General features: G+C 38.2%; 1 protein-coding gene across 2 annotated transcripts; it reads right to left on the minus strand.

Annotated features, from left to right (window-relative positions):
* Window positions 1–357: 357 nt before the first annotated feature.
* MEPE (matrix extracellular phosphoglycoprotein) lies at window positions 358–14259 on the minus strand. 2 transcript variants are annotated; one of them, XM_055296196.2, is made up of 5 exons: window positions 14188–14259; window positions 12432–12497; window positions 8510–8563; window positions 7417–7509; window positions 358–2203 (listed from the first exon to the last, which is right to left on the minus strand). In XM_055296196.2, the coding sequence occupies exons 2-5, from the start codon at window positions 12483–12485 to the stop codon at window positions 734–736; spliced, it is 1671 nt and encodes a 556-aa protein (XP_055152171.1). In that variant the 5' UTR covers window positions 12486–12497; window positions 14188–14259; the 3' UTR covers window positions 358–733. The 2 variants fall into 2 exon arrangements, with proteins under 2 accessions (XP_055152171.1, XP_055152172.1); XM_055296197.2 differs by lacking the exon at window positions 7417–7509 and having other exon boundaries at window positions 14188–14254.
* Between the last annotated feature and the right edge of the window lie 4272 nt (window positions 14260–18531).

Raw genomic sequence — 18531 nt, forward strand, 5'->3', positions numbered from 1 at the left:
TGCATTTATGTTTCTCCTCAAATTCTCCCTCTTGCCCTCCCTCTACCCTACAGTCCTCTTTGTCTGGAAGGAGGTAGAACCAAGAAAAATGGTAACATGGAGATTTGTTTCAGGAGCTAATATTTGCCATAGAATGTGTGCAAAATGTGCAACAGAGGAAAGAGTGGAAGAAGGTAGGAAGTAGGATCTCTATCAGCACAGAGGGAGGTCAGAGGGAAAAGGAAAGGCTGGCTCAAGCAGAGAGGGTGGAGGAGCACACCTGAGATTTCCCCAGTGGATCAATTTCATAGGCCCTCCCTGTGCTGGAGGCAGAACTAAGCTTGTTGCCTCTGAAATGAAGCACCACAGACAACAGAGTTTCTTATAGATTACTTAATACAAATTATCATCAAGAGATATTGTTTATTTTCATGTCTACAGAGCAAACAACATGGAAGGCATTTGTGACATTCACCAACTATTTTTAAATGACACCTACTCAAATGTTACCTATTTCATAGATCTGTAATGATTTTTTTTTTTTTTTGCTTAAAAACATTATAGCTTTAATAGAATTTTATACTGTGACTACTAAGATAGCAAAAATTCCCCCAAGGAGACCAGGGTTCTTGGCTCACTCAGTTCTTCACTCTATCCTCTCTTCACCTGGTCAGCTGTCAGGTGGCTCTCCTCTACATCAACTCACAGGTGACGAGGTCTTCAGACCGTCACCCCGCTGGGAACTCCTGGCGGACTAGTCACCATCGCTCTCACTTGAACTGCCACTGTCAGATGACTCACTACTGTCGTCCCTTCTACGGGAACTAAACCTCCTGTTGGAATGGGGTTGTCTACCCCAGGAGCCTTTCCCATGTGGCATACTCTTATTCCGTGTAGAATTATTTTGTCTATGGGGTACATAATGATATTTTCTGCTGTTTGTTATTATATTCTCATGACTGGGGCCATTAAAGGAATCCATTTCGGTTTTGATTTCATTATCAAGACCACGAGAAGGAATGGGCAGGCCCTGACTTTTGCCCTTACTAGGAAACCTTTGTTTTTCATTTAAGGTTGCTTGGTTCCTATTAGAATGATCTACAACCTTTCTGGTACTGCCTTTGCCATTTCTAGGAATTTCATTATAGTTGGTACTTTCAGTTGCATCACTACTGCCTTCTTTTCTTTTCTCTTTTGAGGGTGCCGGAGGGTAATGAAACTCAACCTTCCCTTGGTGAGCATTTTGGCTGCCAGCAACCACTCTGTTTCCTTCTCTTCCAGGGAGCTCCTTAAAATTGGTACTACCCACGATATCGTTGCTGCCCTCTACAAGGCTGACATCAACAGCATCTGCCTCTTTCGCAGTTTCATCCCTAGTTCCAATGGTATTTCCACCATTTTCTTCTCTCTCTGGGATCTCATTATAACCTGGCTTTTTTGTGTCAAGATGAGTACTCTCAGCTTCACTTGGGCCTGCAAACCCTGTTTGAATATCTTTGCCTTCTAGGTCAGGACCAGTAGCTTCTCCTTTACCAGGAATGTCCTTAAAAGGTTGGCCGTCCCCACTGAATGGAGACATATCATTGTCCCCTCTCTCTTGAAGATCTGTATAACCGCTGCCTTCAAAATCACTGGGGATTTTTTTGACTTTTGAGAGATGTTTTAGGTAGTCAATGTTGTGTTGAATACGATGGGTGCTTTCGCTTTTTACTGGACTTTTCTGGGCTTGGGAATCTCTTTGAGGCTTCTTTTTATCCTTCGAGTGTGCTTTAGCATAATTCATACTTGCTAGAATTTTGTTTAGAACATTCCTAGGTGTGTTCTCTTTGTTTTCTTCCCCCAGGAGTTTAATCGCAGTCACTGGCCCCATTATATGTTGCATGTTATTTCTGATGAGAGCTGCACCATATTCTTCTTGGTCATGCAGTTTGCTGATAGCATCATCTCCATCCTCAAACCCTTTATTCCCAGTTGACTTAGGATAAATTGACATCCTCAGGCCATTGTGAGTATTCTCTTTGTTACTGATACTATATTCTTCATTCAGTCTCTGTCTATTTGTGAAATAATTTTGAGATTTACTACTTCCCTTATTCTCACTGGCTTCAGAAAGGGACAAATCTTTCTTTCTTTCCTGGACAATATTTTCTTTAGATGATACCTCTTGATTTATTCTCTTGCCCAAATGGTGAAAACCAATATTGTCTTTGTTTTTTTCTTCCTGCTAAAATACAATTTTCAATATGAAGTGATTATTTTATGTATAATTTTTAAAATATAATAATTCTTAGGCAATATAAAAGCCATCCACCAGATATTTAATAAAAAGAATCTATTAACTCAATAGAGATTTACTGGTAGAGGTCATTCTAGAATGGTCAAATCAGGTTTCATGGAGAAAGACGAATGAACTAGGCTTGAAAAATGGGTAATATTCAAATATGCAGAAGGGAAATTGTGAGAATATTTTAAGAATAAGCGGCATATTCAATTGTTTGGAAACAGGACACAATTGAGACATAATATGAATAAACCTACATAGTGGGAATAGTGAGTCATTGCAAGTAAAATGGATTTCATATATCAAAATCAGTTCTCTCTCTCTCTCTCTCTTTCCCGTTTCTCTCCTTCATTCTGATCATCAGAGGTATTCATCTGCCTAAAGGAGTATTTTCTTTTTCTTTCCTTTCTTTCTTGCTTCTTTTTAAACAGAAAATCTGCAAATAGAAGAATCTTCTAACATTTAAAAGAAAAGTCCCTGGGAGAAAAATGGGATGAAAAAGAGAAAGCAGAGGAGGAGAGTAAAGTATTTGTATCTATATTTCAATTCATTCTTTTTTTTTTTGGTGGGGGAAGGGGCAGGATCTGTAAAGATGCTGCTTCATATCCTGGGTTTTCTCACTCTTGGGTGCAGCCAACTTTCAGTAAGCTTGGCAGAACAATGTGGTCAGGAAGAAAGAGCTGAGATTGACTATACCCTATGCCACTCGCTATTTCTCTGTAGCATAGGCTAAATATAGAAGTGTCTGAGCATCTGGTCTGGAGGTTTCCAGAGAGTGTTGCCATAGAGGAAGTGAAGTGGCTCTAAAAGGAGCAGTGTAGATGGAGTACATACTAGGGACAAATGTGAGTCATACTCAAACAGAGAGAAGTCTAAATTGCTCATGGGAGCTAAGAGAGGCTGGGTCACCACTGGGCCCCAGTCAAGACTGTACTAATTGAATCCTAAGCTATGGTAGCCAACAACTTCATTTTAGAATGAAGCAGGGCAAGAAGCATTCAAGTGGTTAGGCAACATTATCTCATGCATGTCTGTAGATTCCAGGTCTTCCTCTTTACTATAGTGTAAGCCATGTTTGTCCATTTGGTGCATGGTATGTAGTGGATGCTGTAAGCCACACCTGGATGCCGTCTTAGAGGGAGAAGGAGGAGGAGTGAGGATCTGAGCACTTTTAACTAAAAGAGACTGATTTATTTAAATAACTGTTTTAACTATTAGATAACCTTAAGTTTAAACAGATTGAATTTAATTTCTGCACAATCCCTTGACCCTCCATGAGGAGCTCTTGAGCAACAGAACAATCATAGACAGACTAAATGTCATTTTTTCTTTTCACCCCCAAATTGTAGGATGAGCTGGAATATACAACATCCCTATATAGGCCTTTGAATTGATGAGTAATATGAAATCAGCAACATCAGAGATATTTATTGAGAGATTAGAACATGGAAGAAATTAGGGTGGGTGCTACATGTTCTAAGCAATATCTGGTGATATTTATTGGCAAAGGCAGCGATCCTGAGGGGTATGGAGGGTGGGGGTAGGTCTGTGAGGCAGAGACATCATGTCCAATTAGGTCTGCACAAACAGAGTGCCGGAGACTTGTAAAAGATGGAATGCCAGGGTGAAGAATTTGGTTTTATTTTGTAGAGTATGAAGAACTAGTGAAAGTTCACAGGAGATTAAGAAGATAAAAATTAAGGATTTAGGAGGAACAGTGGTAAGAAAGAACATGTAGGAGGCTTTTGCGGTGTCCAGTAATGAGATGTAGTCACTTGGATTAGGATTACGCCAAAGAAAAACATTACAAAGAAAAAAACCCCTTCTTCTGGTGCCCAAGCAGAAAAAGCCTTAATAACTAAAATGGACTGGAATGTTAACATGTAAAAATGAAGACGGGTGAAAAAGACAAGGATTTTAATGTTAGACATATTGATGTTAAGGGAATATAGAACCTGAGCTCAAAAAGCCATATACAGTTAGAGATAGAGAATTGGGTACCACAGGCTCTTGGTGTGTCCCAGTACAAGTCCTTCCCAGTTTTCATAGCCCATGGTCAACTCTTCTTCTTTCCTTGAACATCTTACGTGCTAATTGTTTATTACTTTTCAGATCCTATTGTTTCACTTATACGTAGTTGTAATTTTTTCAATAATTTTTAACCTGAAACTAGTATCCATTTTTCCTGATGCAACACCTAATAAGGTTATTTCCTGTTTCCTATGAAACCCTCCCAACATTTGAAAAAGTTTAGTTTTCCTTCAAACTCGCTGGCTGCTTTCTCTTCTCCAGGTTGACACTACAGTTCTCTTGTGTTAGGTGACTACGTTCAGACCCATCACCCGATTATGAATTCCCTTTTGTTTGTGGGGTTCCAAATCAGACCTTGACTCTGATGTTGCCTGATCAGCCCCAAGCATGGGGCATCCATCCACTTCCTTGCCTTGACCATAGCCCTATTTTTACTAATACAGCTTAATTTTGTGCTTTTTGACCACCACTTCAATTTGCCGGCTCTTGTCAAGCATGTGGACATCTTAGATGTGTTCATTAAAGATGTCAGAATACATGAGAGCTCCCTGAAGGAGAGAAAAAGAGCACGCAGCCAGAAGCTCATAGTATTTGGTCAAGTGTGTAGGGAAGGTAGCAAAGAAAATAGAAAAACCAAACGCAGGGAAGCCAGGATCATAGGGAATATGTCGAGTGAAACAGTAGGCAAGAATTGCCAAATAGTCTTTCTTAATCCCTCAGTCCAGTGCTCATGAGAATAGCTGTGCTATGGAAAGAGCACATGCATTAGAATCAGTTGCCTCGCTGCCATTTATGGGCTGTGTGATCTTGGGAGCATTATTTTACTTCTCTGAGCCTTAGCTTTTTTAGCTGTAAAATAAAAATGATATCTACCTTTCAGTATTTTGGGGAGAATTAAATGATTTTTATTAAATAATGCATGTAAAGCATACAGAACTGGGCATAGCCCTTTAATGAATGATAGTTTCTTTCCTAGATAATATTAATTATAGTCATGTAATTACTGGATGCACAACTGTTTCCACAGTCTCTGGACTTCTCTAATATTGGTTGTAGAGGCAGATGAAGATGGACAAACTCTGGAACCCCCTGCTCTTGTATTGCCCAAGTGTCACCCTCGGGCTGTGTGTTCTGTAAGCTTGTAGCCGTCGATGGGATGTTATCTGAAATAGATTTTGATTGGATTCTCTCTCTTTTTTCACTCCCAAACAGAAGTACTGTTCTGCTTGGAGGACTGTCTGCTTTTATACATGTATCTTATTAACTGTTGGAAGTAGTGGGGAAATTGTTGAATCAGCTCACATTTGAATCTCAAAATAAAAATGGCTTTTAGAAGTGTCCTCTACTTTTAAGAAGCTGGCTAATATATGGTCTGCAAAAGTGCTAATGTGTAATATTTGTAAAATATAATTTGAAATTACTTACTTGTAAAAGTTATGGCATTGTTGTTCATTAATTTTTTAGTATTGGTGGGTATATTCTGAAATAAGATTTTGCCGTAAGAAAAAAATAGAAATAAACTTTGTAGTATATCACTAAATAAACAGTATTTTAAATATTTGACTTGAGTGATTGAGTCTTGGAAAGTTTTACTTGGACATTTATGTTTTCCTTTGCAATCAAGTTCATTGTTGTTTGTTTACCCATTACTAAGATAATCTTTTGAGTTAAACACTAAATCTAAACTCAGTAGATTATTATAATCTCTTCCTAATTTTTTCTCTCCCTTGTCTGAAGTGGGAAGTTATGTTTTATTTTTAGTGCTTCTCTGCTTTTAAAAAAGTAACATGTACACTAATGAATTGTGTGCATTTTATTAGAAGACTGAGTAGAATAATTTTATAAATGAAAACATGAAACAACTTTTAACCTGTGGTGTATGATGGCTATTTTTACATTGAAGAAAATATCAAAAAATAGAAAAAAACTTTTCTTACATTTGCTTGTGTTAAATGATTTCTGACTGCTCGCTGGTCTGTGTACCAGTTGGCTGGCTGTTTTTCTATGCTCTGCTTTTCTGTCTCCATGCTTTGGTTCCTATGAGTTTTTTCATGGAGAACGGCCTCACCCACTCACTTCTGTTTGCTCAAATCCTACTCCTCCTCCCTGGCCCAGCGCAATTATTTCCATTATGAACACCAGAGGCCAGGAACTAATTTCTTTCTACTCCAAGCCCTTAAAGTATGATCTTTTTTTTCTTCTAGGTACTACTCACATAGCACCTCCCACATTCTGTCTTGTTTTACAATAATTTTTGTAAGTGCCTTTTGTTTCTTTTCTAACTCTAAGATCCTGGAGAGAAAGAATTTGTTTCCTCCATCATTTTATCTCACATAGTATCTTACACACCAGTTAAGGACTCCACATATATTTGTCACATGGATATGTTTTAACTTATTTACAGTTAGATGTAGTCTTAGAGATGTCATCTAAAGGATATCGATGGCAGAAGAAAATAACATTCTGAAGGGAAACTATTACTTCCATGGGAAATAAAACCAGATTTGGAAAAAGTAAATAGCCCTTTTGCTGATGGCATTTCAAGCTATTTCCAGCCCTTTGGCCGATGAATCTACAAGAAGGGACTGAGTGAAAAGAATTATTGTCATTGTAGTGACAAGGGCCTCATTCTTTTACTTCTGAGCAACCCAACACAGATGGAGTTATCCATGGAATGAATTTAAGAGACAGTAAAATGTGTCACTCATTAGGCCAAAATGGTTTCTCCTCTTAGCCGTCCCCTGCTGAGATCCCCACCATCAGAGCATATGGTAGAATATGTCAAGAAAACCTCCTTATAAAACACCAAATGTTACTCAGAAGCAGTAACACAGCAGTCCATGGGCACCTGGGGTCCATGAGTATCACACCTGCAGCCACAAGTCCTGAAGCAGAGCGAGATGTGGGCCGAGGCATGGGATGGGGGTCAGGAAGATTCTGGGACTCAGAGTTTTGTAGTAGAGAGGCTTGAGGAGCCTGGGGAGTGAGGGAAGGGACAAAAGTGCCAGCCATAAGACAGAAACCCCAGAGCCAGCAAAAGTAAACTTCGCCTCCCCTACATTTTCCTCTAGGGCTAGTCCAGAGTTTAGTCATGCTAAGAATGGTCATTCAGAGATTCAGCTTACCTTTACATCAGTTTGATTTTTCTTCCCAGGTGACATGTAAACACAGTTAAAAACATAATGCCCATGTTTCTCATGGTGACCCTTGTATGTTATCTACAAAAACACAACATTATATTGAGGCACGTTTTATCTCTTACAAAGAAGTTTTCGGGCTCTTTGTAATCATACAAGAAACTTTAAAACTTGGGTGAAGTTGAATTCTACCTCTGACAAATGGTAGTACTTCTTATAACCACAGGAGGGTGTGTGTCAGCCAGCTCCCAAAGACAGCAATTTGTTCTTCTCTCTTTTCTACATAACTCTAAATCTGTTTTCCCTAAGGGCCTGTCAACTGCTTTCTGTCCTAGGGTGGATCCATTTTATTACCAAATGTCTATGGAAATGGAGCATATGGAAATATTTTCAGGTGGGAGGGGGTGAGAGGACCAGGAGAAAGGCAGGATTTACAATATTCATGTCTGATGTCTAATTGGCAAAACTCACAGCATGAACATTCAGGCTGTTAAGCTGGCAGTGTTGGCCTTTGTAATTTTCAGCTGAGATGAAGTACAGAAGATTGTTAGTTCTTAGAACATAATTTGCTGTGATAGGCAGAAGCAAGCTGCAATTTGGTGGCACGCAAAGCGGGGAGGATTCATTTAACTGGATGCATATGGAAAGCTGACTCCATGGACATAGAATTCCCCATTCAGATCTGATAGCCACCTTCCCCTTTACTCCCTTATTTATCATTCTGAGAGCAAAGTGTTTGTCAGGTACCTGCGTGGGAAAATATTGTTTGCTAGTCGCAATGTTCCCAAATTCTTACTCACTTAGCCCCATGAAGGTTGCCTGGCAAAGCATTGTTTCATGTGAAGGAACAAATCATATTGCAGAGAAATAAATCTCGATTCACAAAGTTTTGCTCTTTTCTGTCACACATGGTGTGTGAGTTACAATACCTGACTGACTAGAAAGTGCCAACGTTATGTTGTATAATTTTTCACTTCCATTCAAAGTGCCCAAGACTATTTTGGCAGTTACACTTTTCTCTTACTGACTTTTTCTTTACAGAGCTGAAATAGAGTTATTTGAAAAGACGAATTCTGTTTACCCTCTGCTCTTCCACACAGCTTTGCTTAGTTTTCTCAGTCTGTGGTTGAAATGTCTGAAAGGAAACAAGAAACAAAAATTCACCCACCAGAACATTCTATTTCATTAACTTCTTCAAACAAACGTTTCATTTATTTTTCTCTCAGTGGGTTGTATTATTCAATGTGGAAAATCATTCTAACCAAAAGAAGATTGACACACTCATCGCGTTAATATTTGTTTCAGTATTACGAAAGACAGTGCCAGCTTTCTGCCCCCAGAGGGAGACAGTGCCGTTTCCACTACAAAACTGGATTCAAGCTCAGACAACCGCTAAGTGGGTGTGGTGGGGGAGTAGGGAGGGATGGCACCCCAGATGAAGGAGCTTGGCTGCCACCAGAATCCACTGAAAAAGAAGTTTTCACTGGCAAACTGGGAGTTGTTAAATATAAGTGAACTAAAATCAGAGTTTGACGATTTAAATGATATGTGTGCATTAATTATATAAGTCGAGTAATTGTAATATTGAATTAAGATATGACGCTGCTGATGGCCCAGGGAGAGTCAAACCATAGCCGTTCATGTGAATGGTAGGATCACAATTAAAGATAAAACCTTATTGCTGCCAGGTGTTACATTCTGAGAAGGAAAAATGGAAGTGGCCAGCAGATTAGGATAAATTCTTTTTCTTGGTTTGACATTAAGTGTCAAAATTTCTTGAGGGTAGCGTAGGGTGAGGGGTAGCTATTGAAGCGCAGAAAGGGCAGAAATGAAGAAAGAACAGACCCCGGCAGTTTGTCCCAGGCCTTTGGGCTGAAGTTTGCAAACTGCAGGAAAGCATGCAGAACAGGAACCCTAAAATCTGAGAGCAACTGTTTTATGAAAGGAGTAGATGTAACAGTTCTTTAATTCTCAGTATTTTTCATTTACCTCTTTCTTTCAGAAACTCCTAGCCTATCTCAGATGTGGCACTGGGAACCAATGGGTGGACTGGGCCGTGTTTGAATGGGTGTGCTACAGTGGAAGCAGGCATCATGGTGGATCAATCATATAAAAGAGAGAACCCCTTAAGGGAAAGATTGAATAAAGAGATAAACAGAAAGAGGGCCACCTAGGCCAGCTGTCCTATTTACCTGGAAAGTGTTCTTCCTGAAGAAGCCTTAAGCTTCTATATTTTGTTTAATACAGACAGGTTGTTGCTTGCACTAAGATATTGGGAATGTCCCTGCTTGCTCTCAGCTCCTTTTTATCTCCAGCTCAATCTGAACTGATTCCTTCATTTCCCAAGCTCATTTGCCCTCTGTGTTCAGACTGGGTTTGGGTGAAGGAGGCCTGGCGTGACACTGGAGGGTGGAAAGAGAGAGAAGCCAGGGTATGTCCTTCTCTGCTCTCTCTGTTTGCGGCTGCATCTCTAGAGTTGGGTACCTCTCCTTTGTGATCCTAGTTCCCCCACCCAGGGGCCTAGGAGCAGCACCTTTTTTTTTTCCTTCCAGCCTTAAGGGTGGTAGTAGCTTCGATCCTTGGGTGGTCTCACCACCCCTCGTTGGCTTTTCTGTTCTTCCTTATACTTTATAGCTAGTTTCCCTTAGAAAATCCCTCTACTGAGCTCCCTGTTTTGGATTTTGTTTTCTGGACTGGACTCTGGCAGACAAAATCATCTTCAAAATACAAAACTCAGAAGTTTAGAAAACACTTCCATGGCTGGACCCCAAGGCATAGCTGCCTAATATTCCATTCCATTCTAGAAAATAACAATAGTTTATCAATAACACTTTCTATTTATAGGACACTTTATAGTTCGTAAACTGCTCTTGTACTTATAATCTCATATGAGTCCCAAAGTAACCCTTATAAGACGAGCAGCAGAAGAAACAGAAGTGCCTACGCTCATAGTTGGTAGTTGCAGTAGAAGTAGAGAAGGTATTTTAATTTAAATCTTCTGTCTCAAAGTCCCAGTGTTAAAATAATAAATTTTTAAATGATTAAATATGAAAAAGCATTTAGTAATAAGAGGAAATGTTCCTAAACTTTATATTAATTATCTTCAAGGCATATTTTATAGTTTTATCCTTTATTGCATTTCTTATGTTGATTCTTATATGATCGTGTGAATATAAATTTGGACCATTATATCACTCTTCAAAAATATAAAAACAGGGCAAACAGTTCTGGAAATTGGACTATAGGAAGAAGAAAGCATAAAAATGAGATGGGCAGATATTAAGCAAAAGAAAGAAATGATAGTATGGGGTGTCAGGGATCTTCTTACAGAACACACAGACACATATGGATTAGAAACATACTTGACAATATAGAGTACCTCGGTACAGTTTTGATTTATTGTGACTTATAACAAAGTCTTTCTAGTCTAACTGCATCTTGATGAATATTCACTGAATTGCATAGCCTAATAAACATTCATTTTCTCCCTTTTGAAAATCATTTAGAATTTGGCTTATAATTATAAGATGTATGCAAGTGGCTGAGTATATACTAATTTCTTAAGCCACCAATCTATCATTTAAAAATTTAGGTAATTACTAAAATGGCATCTACATACCTGGAAGAAAACATCATATTTAATGATTCACAGTTACAAATGTTGCCTCTGCATCCTTGCTGAGCTGCTTTCATTTGAAATATGCATCCCTCCCTTCTCCCCCCTAAACCCCCAGGCAGACGTCTTAGGCTTGACTGTGGCCCTGTAATGGAGATGGCATTGTCTGCCTCTGGGGAGGAAAGCTGGCATCCTCTTCTGATCAGTGGTCACTGAATCGATGTTGACATAGCACATTTACTGGAAAATGATGAGAAAGCCCCACTCCAGCTGTTTCTTGGAATATGTTGCTCAAAATAAAATCTTCAGCTGGCTGACTTGAGCTGGGTCAGCAAGACTCATCCTTCCACCATGAGAGGTGGGAGAGGCACCTGAGCCTCTAGGCCTTGATTGAGTGAGGTCTGTGCATGGGGTCTTGCAAATGTGTGTTGTGAGCAGTACAGCCCCCACAGGACTGTACTGCACACCCTTGTTGCACAGAGTGTGTGTGGAGAAGGGAACACATTTCCCCAACTTCCACTGCCCTCCATGAGGCCCTCTGCTTCCCTGGTTGTCCTCATCAGCCTGGTTACCCTACTAGTCACCCACTCACTCAGGACCTATATATAAGTATGATTGGCAATGGAATGACTATTTGTTTCCATGGTTCTCCAACCAAAAAGGTTATTCTGATAAGTTAGGATGCTGCTCAGACGTTATCTAATTAGCACTGTGTCTGCATTGCAGAAAATAACTAACACTCATCATTTTCACAAGATAATTTGGTCACATCCTGAATATTCAACTGGGTGAGTCAGAGGGAAGAAAAGACACACAAGGAAGTAGGAGCTTGATTTGGGTTAAGCTTGGGGGTACTACGTCCCACCTCTAGCCTCGCTGATGAAGAGAAAATCACAAGTAGGATCCCACAGTGTTGGGGTGTTGCAAGAAATACAGAAGAATTCTTGTCTCTTTGCATTTTTATCTATTTACTAAATCTAGCTGGTTAGCTTTAAAACATCCATGTCAAATTCTTTAAGTTTTCAGGAAAATAGTAAAAGATTATTTTGCCATGTTATAATTTGAGTCTTTGAGTATCACTCATTAGTATCAGCTGATTTGAAATGCTGTGGCTGCCTCTTGGTTTTCTCGAAAAATCTGTTTTTGGTGTTCCTTAAAAGGCAGCTTTGTGAGATCTCATAATTCAGCACATGTTTATTGAGAACCTCCTGGGTTAAGAGTGTTAAGTGTTAAGTGTTAAGTACTGGATGCTTTCTGTTTGCTTGGTTCTTTTTAAAATAACTGAATTAGGTAGATGCTACTAATTTAAATAGACGTTGCTTGAGAGAAAAACAAATGAAGAGAGCAAGAGATTATCTGAAATATAATTGAATTTGTAAATACTTACTGGTGCCGCCCAGGTCACACTGAAAAGGAGTAGTCCGACACAGAAAACTCGCATCTTTGAGAATCTCTGTGAAAAGACAACAATATCTTACTGCAAAGCATTGCCAGTTATAAACTGCAGCCATAAGAAGAGATAAAACACATAGGAATATATAAACACCCTTCCCCTGGGCAGTTCATATCCTTTTGTGTATGTGTGTGTATAGACTATGTATAATTTACTTATACCCGAGTGTGGACATTTTAATCTAAGAGCTTTCATATGTCTAGTTATTCCAATGTGAAAATGAAAATTATTCAATATCATTAAAACAGTAAAGTCAGTTGACAGAAATATATTTTATAGACAGATTTATTTGCTCTATCATCAGCTCTTCTTCCTCTTGTCTTTAGAAAGAGATTGTTTAATTATTTGTGTAATTCAAAATGACATTAAGTTGATATAGCAGTTCATAACACACTCTAAGTCTGTCAGGTAGCAGATTGCACTGTGGGGAAAGCTTATCTGCCTCTGGGCTGGTGCCCTAATCTATGTCTCATGTTCATTAGCAATGTGTCTGAATTAGTGGCCATCCGTGGGCTGGAGAGTGAACTTATTTTTGCAACACTGACATTAATAGCTAACGTTTATTGAATACTAAAATAAGCCAAGCACTGGGTCTAAGAATTTTGCATGCATTCAATTATTTGAGCCTCACAACAACCCTACAAGTTAGGTGGCGTTACTATGCCTGTTGTATAGATTAGGAAATAGACACAAAAAGATCAAATAACTTGCCTTAGAATTCACAAATATTACGGGGCAGAACTGGGATTAGTATCCAGGCAATGTGGCTCTAGACCCAGTTTTCTTAATCAAGACTCTCTGCCACCTTAAATAACTTTCTATTCTTTTATCTTATTACAGAAAAATCCATGTGCAGTTGACTTAAAGGCAAATCGTATTTTATATTGGGATCAACAAAATGATGTTCAAAATACTAACATTTAGTTACAAATAAAGGTATTTGTTTATATTTTGGCAAATATACCAACAGGAACTAGTGAGCTCACTTAAGTAGCCATTAGATTGGAAAAAAGTCAACATGTCTTTGGACTATTGATCTTATTATTATATTATGAAAACAATAAATTTATACCACTCTGAGATTTCATGAAGGAAACATGTTTTTATGGGAAAAAATAATCTAAATATTCTTGCAATCTTTAAACACCTCAAGGAAAAGCTGGTATTTGGAGAAATAAATATAACTATTAAATATATTCTAAAATCCTAGGCTATGTTTTTCTAAATTAATGCAATTAGAAGGATCTAAATTCTAACTATAGTTTACCCTTCCAAGCATTTTATAGATCAAGACAACATAAGTAATTTATGAAATTATTTAATGCTCATCAGTAGAAATATCAACGCAGATGAGGTTTCAAAGTATGAATAAGATCAGATTTTCCTGATTGTAGTTTGTTAAGTGAAGGGATAGAGGAAAATTAAAGTCTGAGTTACTGTGGATCTTGATGATGTTAATAACAAAAAAAAGAGAAAGTTGCTATCAAATCATCAATTGTAGTTGATGATTTCTAGAGCATGGTAACACATTTCCTATTTTGTAAAACAAAGCACCAAGTATTACACAGTTTTGCTCAGTAGAGAAGATTTTCAAAAGTAATAAAACCATACTTGTGTGGCAAACATCTTAAAAACGTAAACAACTCTGATATAAAGCCGTTTGCTATCAAGAACATGAAAGCCAAATTACCTGGTATCTTTCACCTTCAGAATACCTGGCTTCTTGTTGCAGGATTAGCAGTCTCTGGGCATTTTGCTGAAATTTAAAGTTTGTTAGAGTTCCCGATGGCCAATCAGCACTGGCTCACTCAGCACTAGCAAACAATTTGTTACAAGTGCCCACAGATAACCATAGGGGGTGAAGTAATTTTAATCTAAAAATGTGTTTGTGGTAGAAAGCTACTATCAAATGTTCCAGAAAGTAGGATAAACAGAAAATATAAATACCTCAGTTTGGACATCATGTTGTCAGATAATCAAAATTGATTTCAGAACTGCTAATTAGGACTGACTGAATACCTAACAAGTTTAGAAATGGAAAATATTTTTGCTATCCTTTTATGCAGAAAGTTTATGATGTCAATTTTATCTAAATGAAATTCAGCAACATTTAACAAAAATGTTTTAGGTGCCTACTGTGTGACAGGCATTGGCGAAACTGCAGTGAACAAAACAAGACAGAAAAAAATCCCTGTCTTCCTGGAGCTTAGACTCCAATAAGGGAGACAGATAATAAACAAGATAAATGAGTTAAATAGATTAGATGGTGACATAGACTAAGTCTAAGGGGAAAAAGTATGTGGGGGGAGTAACAAGCATTGGGGGTGGGGACACTGGCTTGAAATTTTAGATAGGAAGTCCTGGGAAGGCCTCAATAAGAGGCAACTTTTGAGTGAAGACCTTGTTATGGTTTCAATGTACGTGTCCCTCCAAAATTCCTATGTTAGAACTTAAACCCCAAGGTGATGGTATTGAGAGATGGGCTCTTTAGAAGGTGATTAAGTCATGAGGGCAGACCCCGGTATGAATGGGATTAGTGACCTTATAAAAGGGCAAGAAGAAACTAGCTAGTCTCTTTTTGCCCTTCTGCTTGTCTGCAATGTGAAGACACAGCATTTGTCCCTTCTGGAGATGCAGTAGCAAGGTGCCATCTTGGAAGAAGAGACAGACAGCCCTCGCCAGGCAATGAACATGCTGGCCTCTTGATTGTGGAATTCCCAGCCTCCAGAACTGTGTGAAATAAATTTCTGTTTTTTATAAATTACCCAGTCTCTGGTATTCTATAGTAGCAGCATGAACAGACTCAGAAAAACCTGCAGCCATGTGACTGTCTATGGGAAGACCGTTCCAGGAAGAAGAAATAAGAAAAACAGTGCCTCAGAAATAAAAGCCTTGTGGCTTGTTCCAGGAGCAGAGAAGAGGCCACTTTGGTTAGAGGGATTGAACAAGGGGAATAGCAACAAATGAGGTCAGAAGGGTATTAGATGGCAGATGGTATAGGACCTGTAGGTCATTGCAATGCTTTTGACATTGCTATGAGTGAGAAGAAAAGTCCTTGGAGGTTTTAAGCACAGGCATGATTGAGGAGTGACTGAAGTAGGAAAAAGGCAGAGAGAATGGCTAGGAAGCTCCTGCAATAATCCCAGCCAGAGATGATGGAGGCTTGAACCTGAGTGCGACAGAAGGGATGATGAGACGTGGTCATATTCTGAAGAAGTTTGGGGAAAAAAAGGCAATAGGATTTGCTGAGGTACCAGATGTGGCCTGTGAGAAAACAATCAAGAATCAGGATGACACCAAGGTTTTGACCTGAGCAACTGCAAGAGTAAAGTTGATTTTTTCTTGATATTGGAAAAAATGCAGAAGAAATTGATTTTGAGGAAAATATTGTGAGTTTGGATTTAGACATGAATTTTATAAGATGGGCAATTTAGGACACTCAATTTCTTAATGAAGCAAGTAATACACCTATATTAGAATAAGCCTTTCCAGTGTGATTGCCTGCTCTCTTGTTTTGCCCAAACTGGTTACCAAAATAATAGTTTGAGAGGTTCCACTTAATCTAAAAATATTATAATACCTGTAAAGGTCATTGACATTACAACTATATATTAAAACATCAATGAGAAATTATGTAAGAGTTACTTAACCTATACTTTGTGATAAGAACTACCTACAGTGAAACACACTTTTAACAGTGTATATTATATATACAAATGATATATAATAAGATTTAAGTGTAAACTGTCAATTTCTCTCAACCCTCCAAATAGACAAAAACCAAAACATAAAACACAAACAAAACAGTCTTTCATCAGTCCTACCTGAGAAAATGGTGCCTTTTCTAGGTCAGGCTAACTCTCATTTTTATCATATCTAAATTCTGCAGTTCCTCTTTTGAGTGTCCAGAGCTTTTCCTTCTTTTTAAAAAAATTTTTATTTAGGTTTGGAGGTACATGTGAAGGTTTGTTACATAGATAAACACATGTCACTGGGGTTTGTTGTACATACTACTACATCACCCAGGCATTAAGCTCAGTACCCAATAGTTATCTTTTCTGCTCCTCTCCTTCTTCCCACCCTCCACCCTCAAGTAGACCCCAATGTCTGTTGTTTCCTTCTTTGTGTTCGTAAGTTCTTATCATTTAGCTCCCACTTATAAGTGAGAACTTGTGGTATTCAGTTTTCTGTTCCTGTGTTAGTTTGCTGAAGATAATGGCCTCCAGCTCCAGCCATGTTCCCACAAAGGACATGATCTCTTTCATTTTTATGGCTGCATAATATTCCATGGTGTATATGTACCACATTTTCTTTATCCATTCTGTCACTGATCGGCATTTAAGTTGATTCCATGTCTTTCCCATTGTGAACAGTGCTGCAATGAACATCCATATGCATGTGTCTTTATGGTAGAATGTGTTATATTCCTCTGGGTGTATACCTAGTAATGGGATTACTGGATCAAACGGTAGTTCTGCTTTTACAGAACTGCTTTTAAGAACATTTTCCAGGACTAGGTTTGAGCTATTGGGTGGGGCCACTGTTGACTTACAACCATTCAAGCATAGATTTTAGAATATTTGAATATTGTCATTGACAGTGGAAATATTGAACTCTAGAACTCTAGTAGCTTTGGAGGCAAACAGACTTGAGTTCAAATCCTGACTCTACCGCCTGTTTACTGTGGCAAGCTGATTAAACAACTAATTTGAAATTTTCTGTGCTGCACTTTCTCCAACTGAAAATAAGGAGCACAGTATACACGACCAGAATTTCAGCAAAGTCCAAAAAAAAAAAAAAAAAAAAGGATTTGGGTGATAAAGAAAGGAGCTAACAAGGAAATGGAAGTCAAGGAAAGAAGGCAACAAAGAGTGTTCAGCCAACTATGAGACTGAATGGAAATATAGAGCTTTCTAAATGGAAGACAAGTGAAATCCACAAAAATGCTCATTTTCAACTTTGGATATGCTACTGAAACAATAAATAATTCAGGAATTTCTATAACAGTGTGTATATAATGCAGTGTTTTAAGCTGTTACACTGTTTCATAACATTAACTTTATATTTTGAATGATCCAGTTAAAGAGCAAGCACTTGATATGTGCCTTAGGAAATATTCATTTTTTTATTGCTATAATTTTATAAGTAATTTCAGATATTCCTCAAATGTGTTTTTCTTAGTTTCAAATGAATTTCAGTGTGCATGAAAAAGATTTCCCTTTCATTTGAGTGATGGAAAATTAATTATGATCTAGAAAAACCTGTGTTCTAGGATAAGAAAATTTATAGAGTTTTAAGAGAAAAAAGCTGGCTTAGCTACTAGTCCTACCAAGGGGTGAACTGGCAGTAGCTAAATATACTGCTCTCAAAGCTAAAATGAATTCAAAGCTAAATAAAAAAATTCAACTTGAGTTTTAAATTTAGAACCTACAATTGACAAAAGCAAAAAAAAAAAAAAAAATGAGAGCCTCTTCTGGCTAGAAGTTTGCAGAGAAGAAATTCTGGGGGAAAAAGATTAGGAGAATGATCCTTTGCCTAAGTTCTGTGCAGTAGAGATTTTTACTTCTACCCTCTTAAAACTTGCCCTCTGTGTTGAAATTGAACTTCGAAAACTCAATATAAGTTTCCTAAAGTTTATTGTATAATAAAGAGTTTTGCCATGGCGTTTCTAAGGAACCAATAACTAAAGTTAAAACCAGGAGTCTGTAAAAAAAAAAAAAAAGTATCTTCACACCATCTCTATTTAACTGGAAAACAAACAAAAAAAATGGGAAACAACTGAGAAGGGAAAGAAATGGACACTTGAATTTTTTCTGATTCCTGGTTCCTGTTTCAAAAATGGACACCTCCACCAATGATGCACCTAGCCTGACTTTGCTGGGTCAGACTGACACACAGAGTTGCACCTCAAAGAGAATTTGGATGCAAGCATTCCATGGAACATGCTTCATCCTGTCGTGGGTTTTTCATTTCTTATCGATCACTTGAGTGTGAACAGTCACACAAAATGTTAGCTAACTAGGAACCTATACTG

Source organism: Symphalangus syndactylus, chromosome 10, assembly GCF_028878055.3.
Source record: "Symphalangus syndactylus isolate Jambi chromosome 10, NHGRI_mSymSyn1-v2.1_pri, whole genome shotgun sequence".
NCBI classification, from domain to species: Eukaryota; Metazoa; Chordata; class Mammalia; order Primates; family Hylobatidae; genus Symphalangus; species Symphalangus syndactylus.

Bases quoted from the DNA above. Each gene is read 5' to 3' on its own strand.
- MEPE (XM_055296196.2), bottom strand. From the start codon at position 12,485: ATGCGAGTTTTCTGTGTCGGACTACTCCTTTTCAGTGTGACCTGGGCG. The intron at 8,564-12,431 runs GTAAGTATTTAC...GTTTCCTTTCAG, and splicing joins GTGTGACCTGGGCGGCACCA to ACATTTCAACCACAGACTGA. The intron at 7,510-8,509 runs GTAAACAGAATT...GTGTTTTTGTAG, and splicing joins GCTGTGTGGAAGAGCAGAGG to ATAACATACAAGGGTCACCA.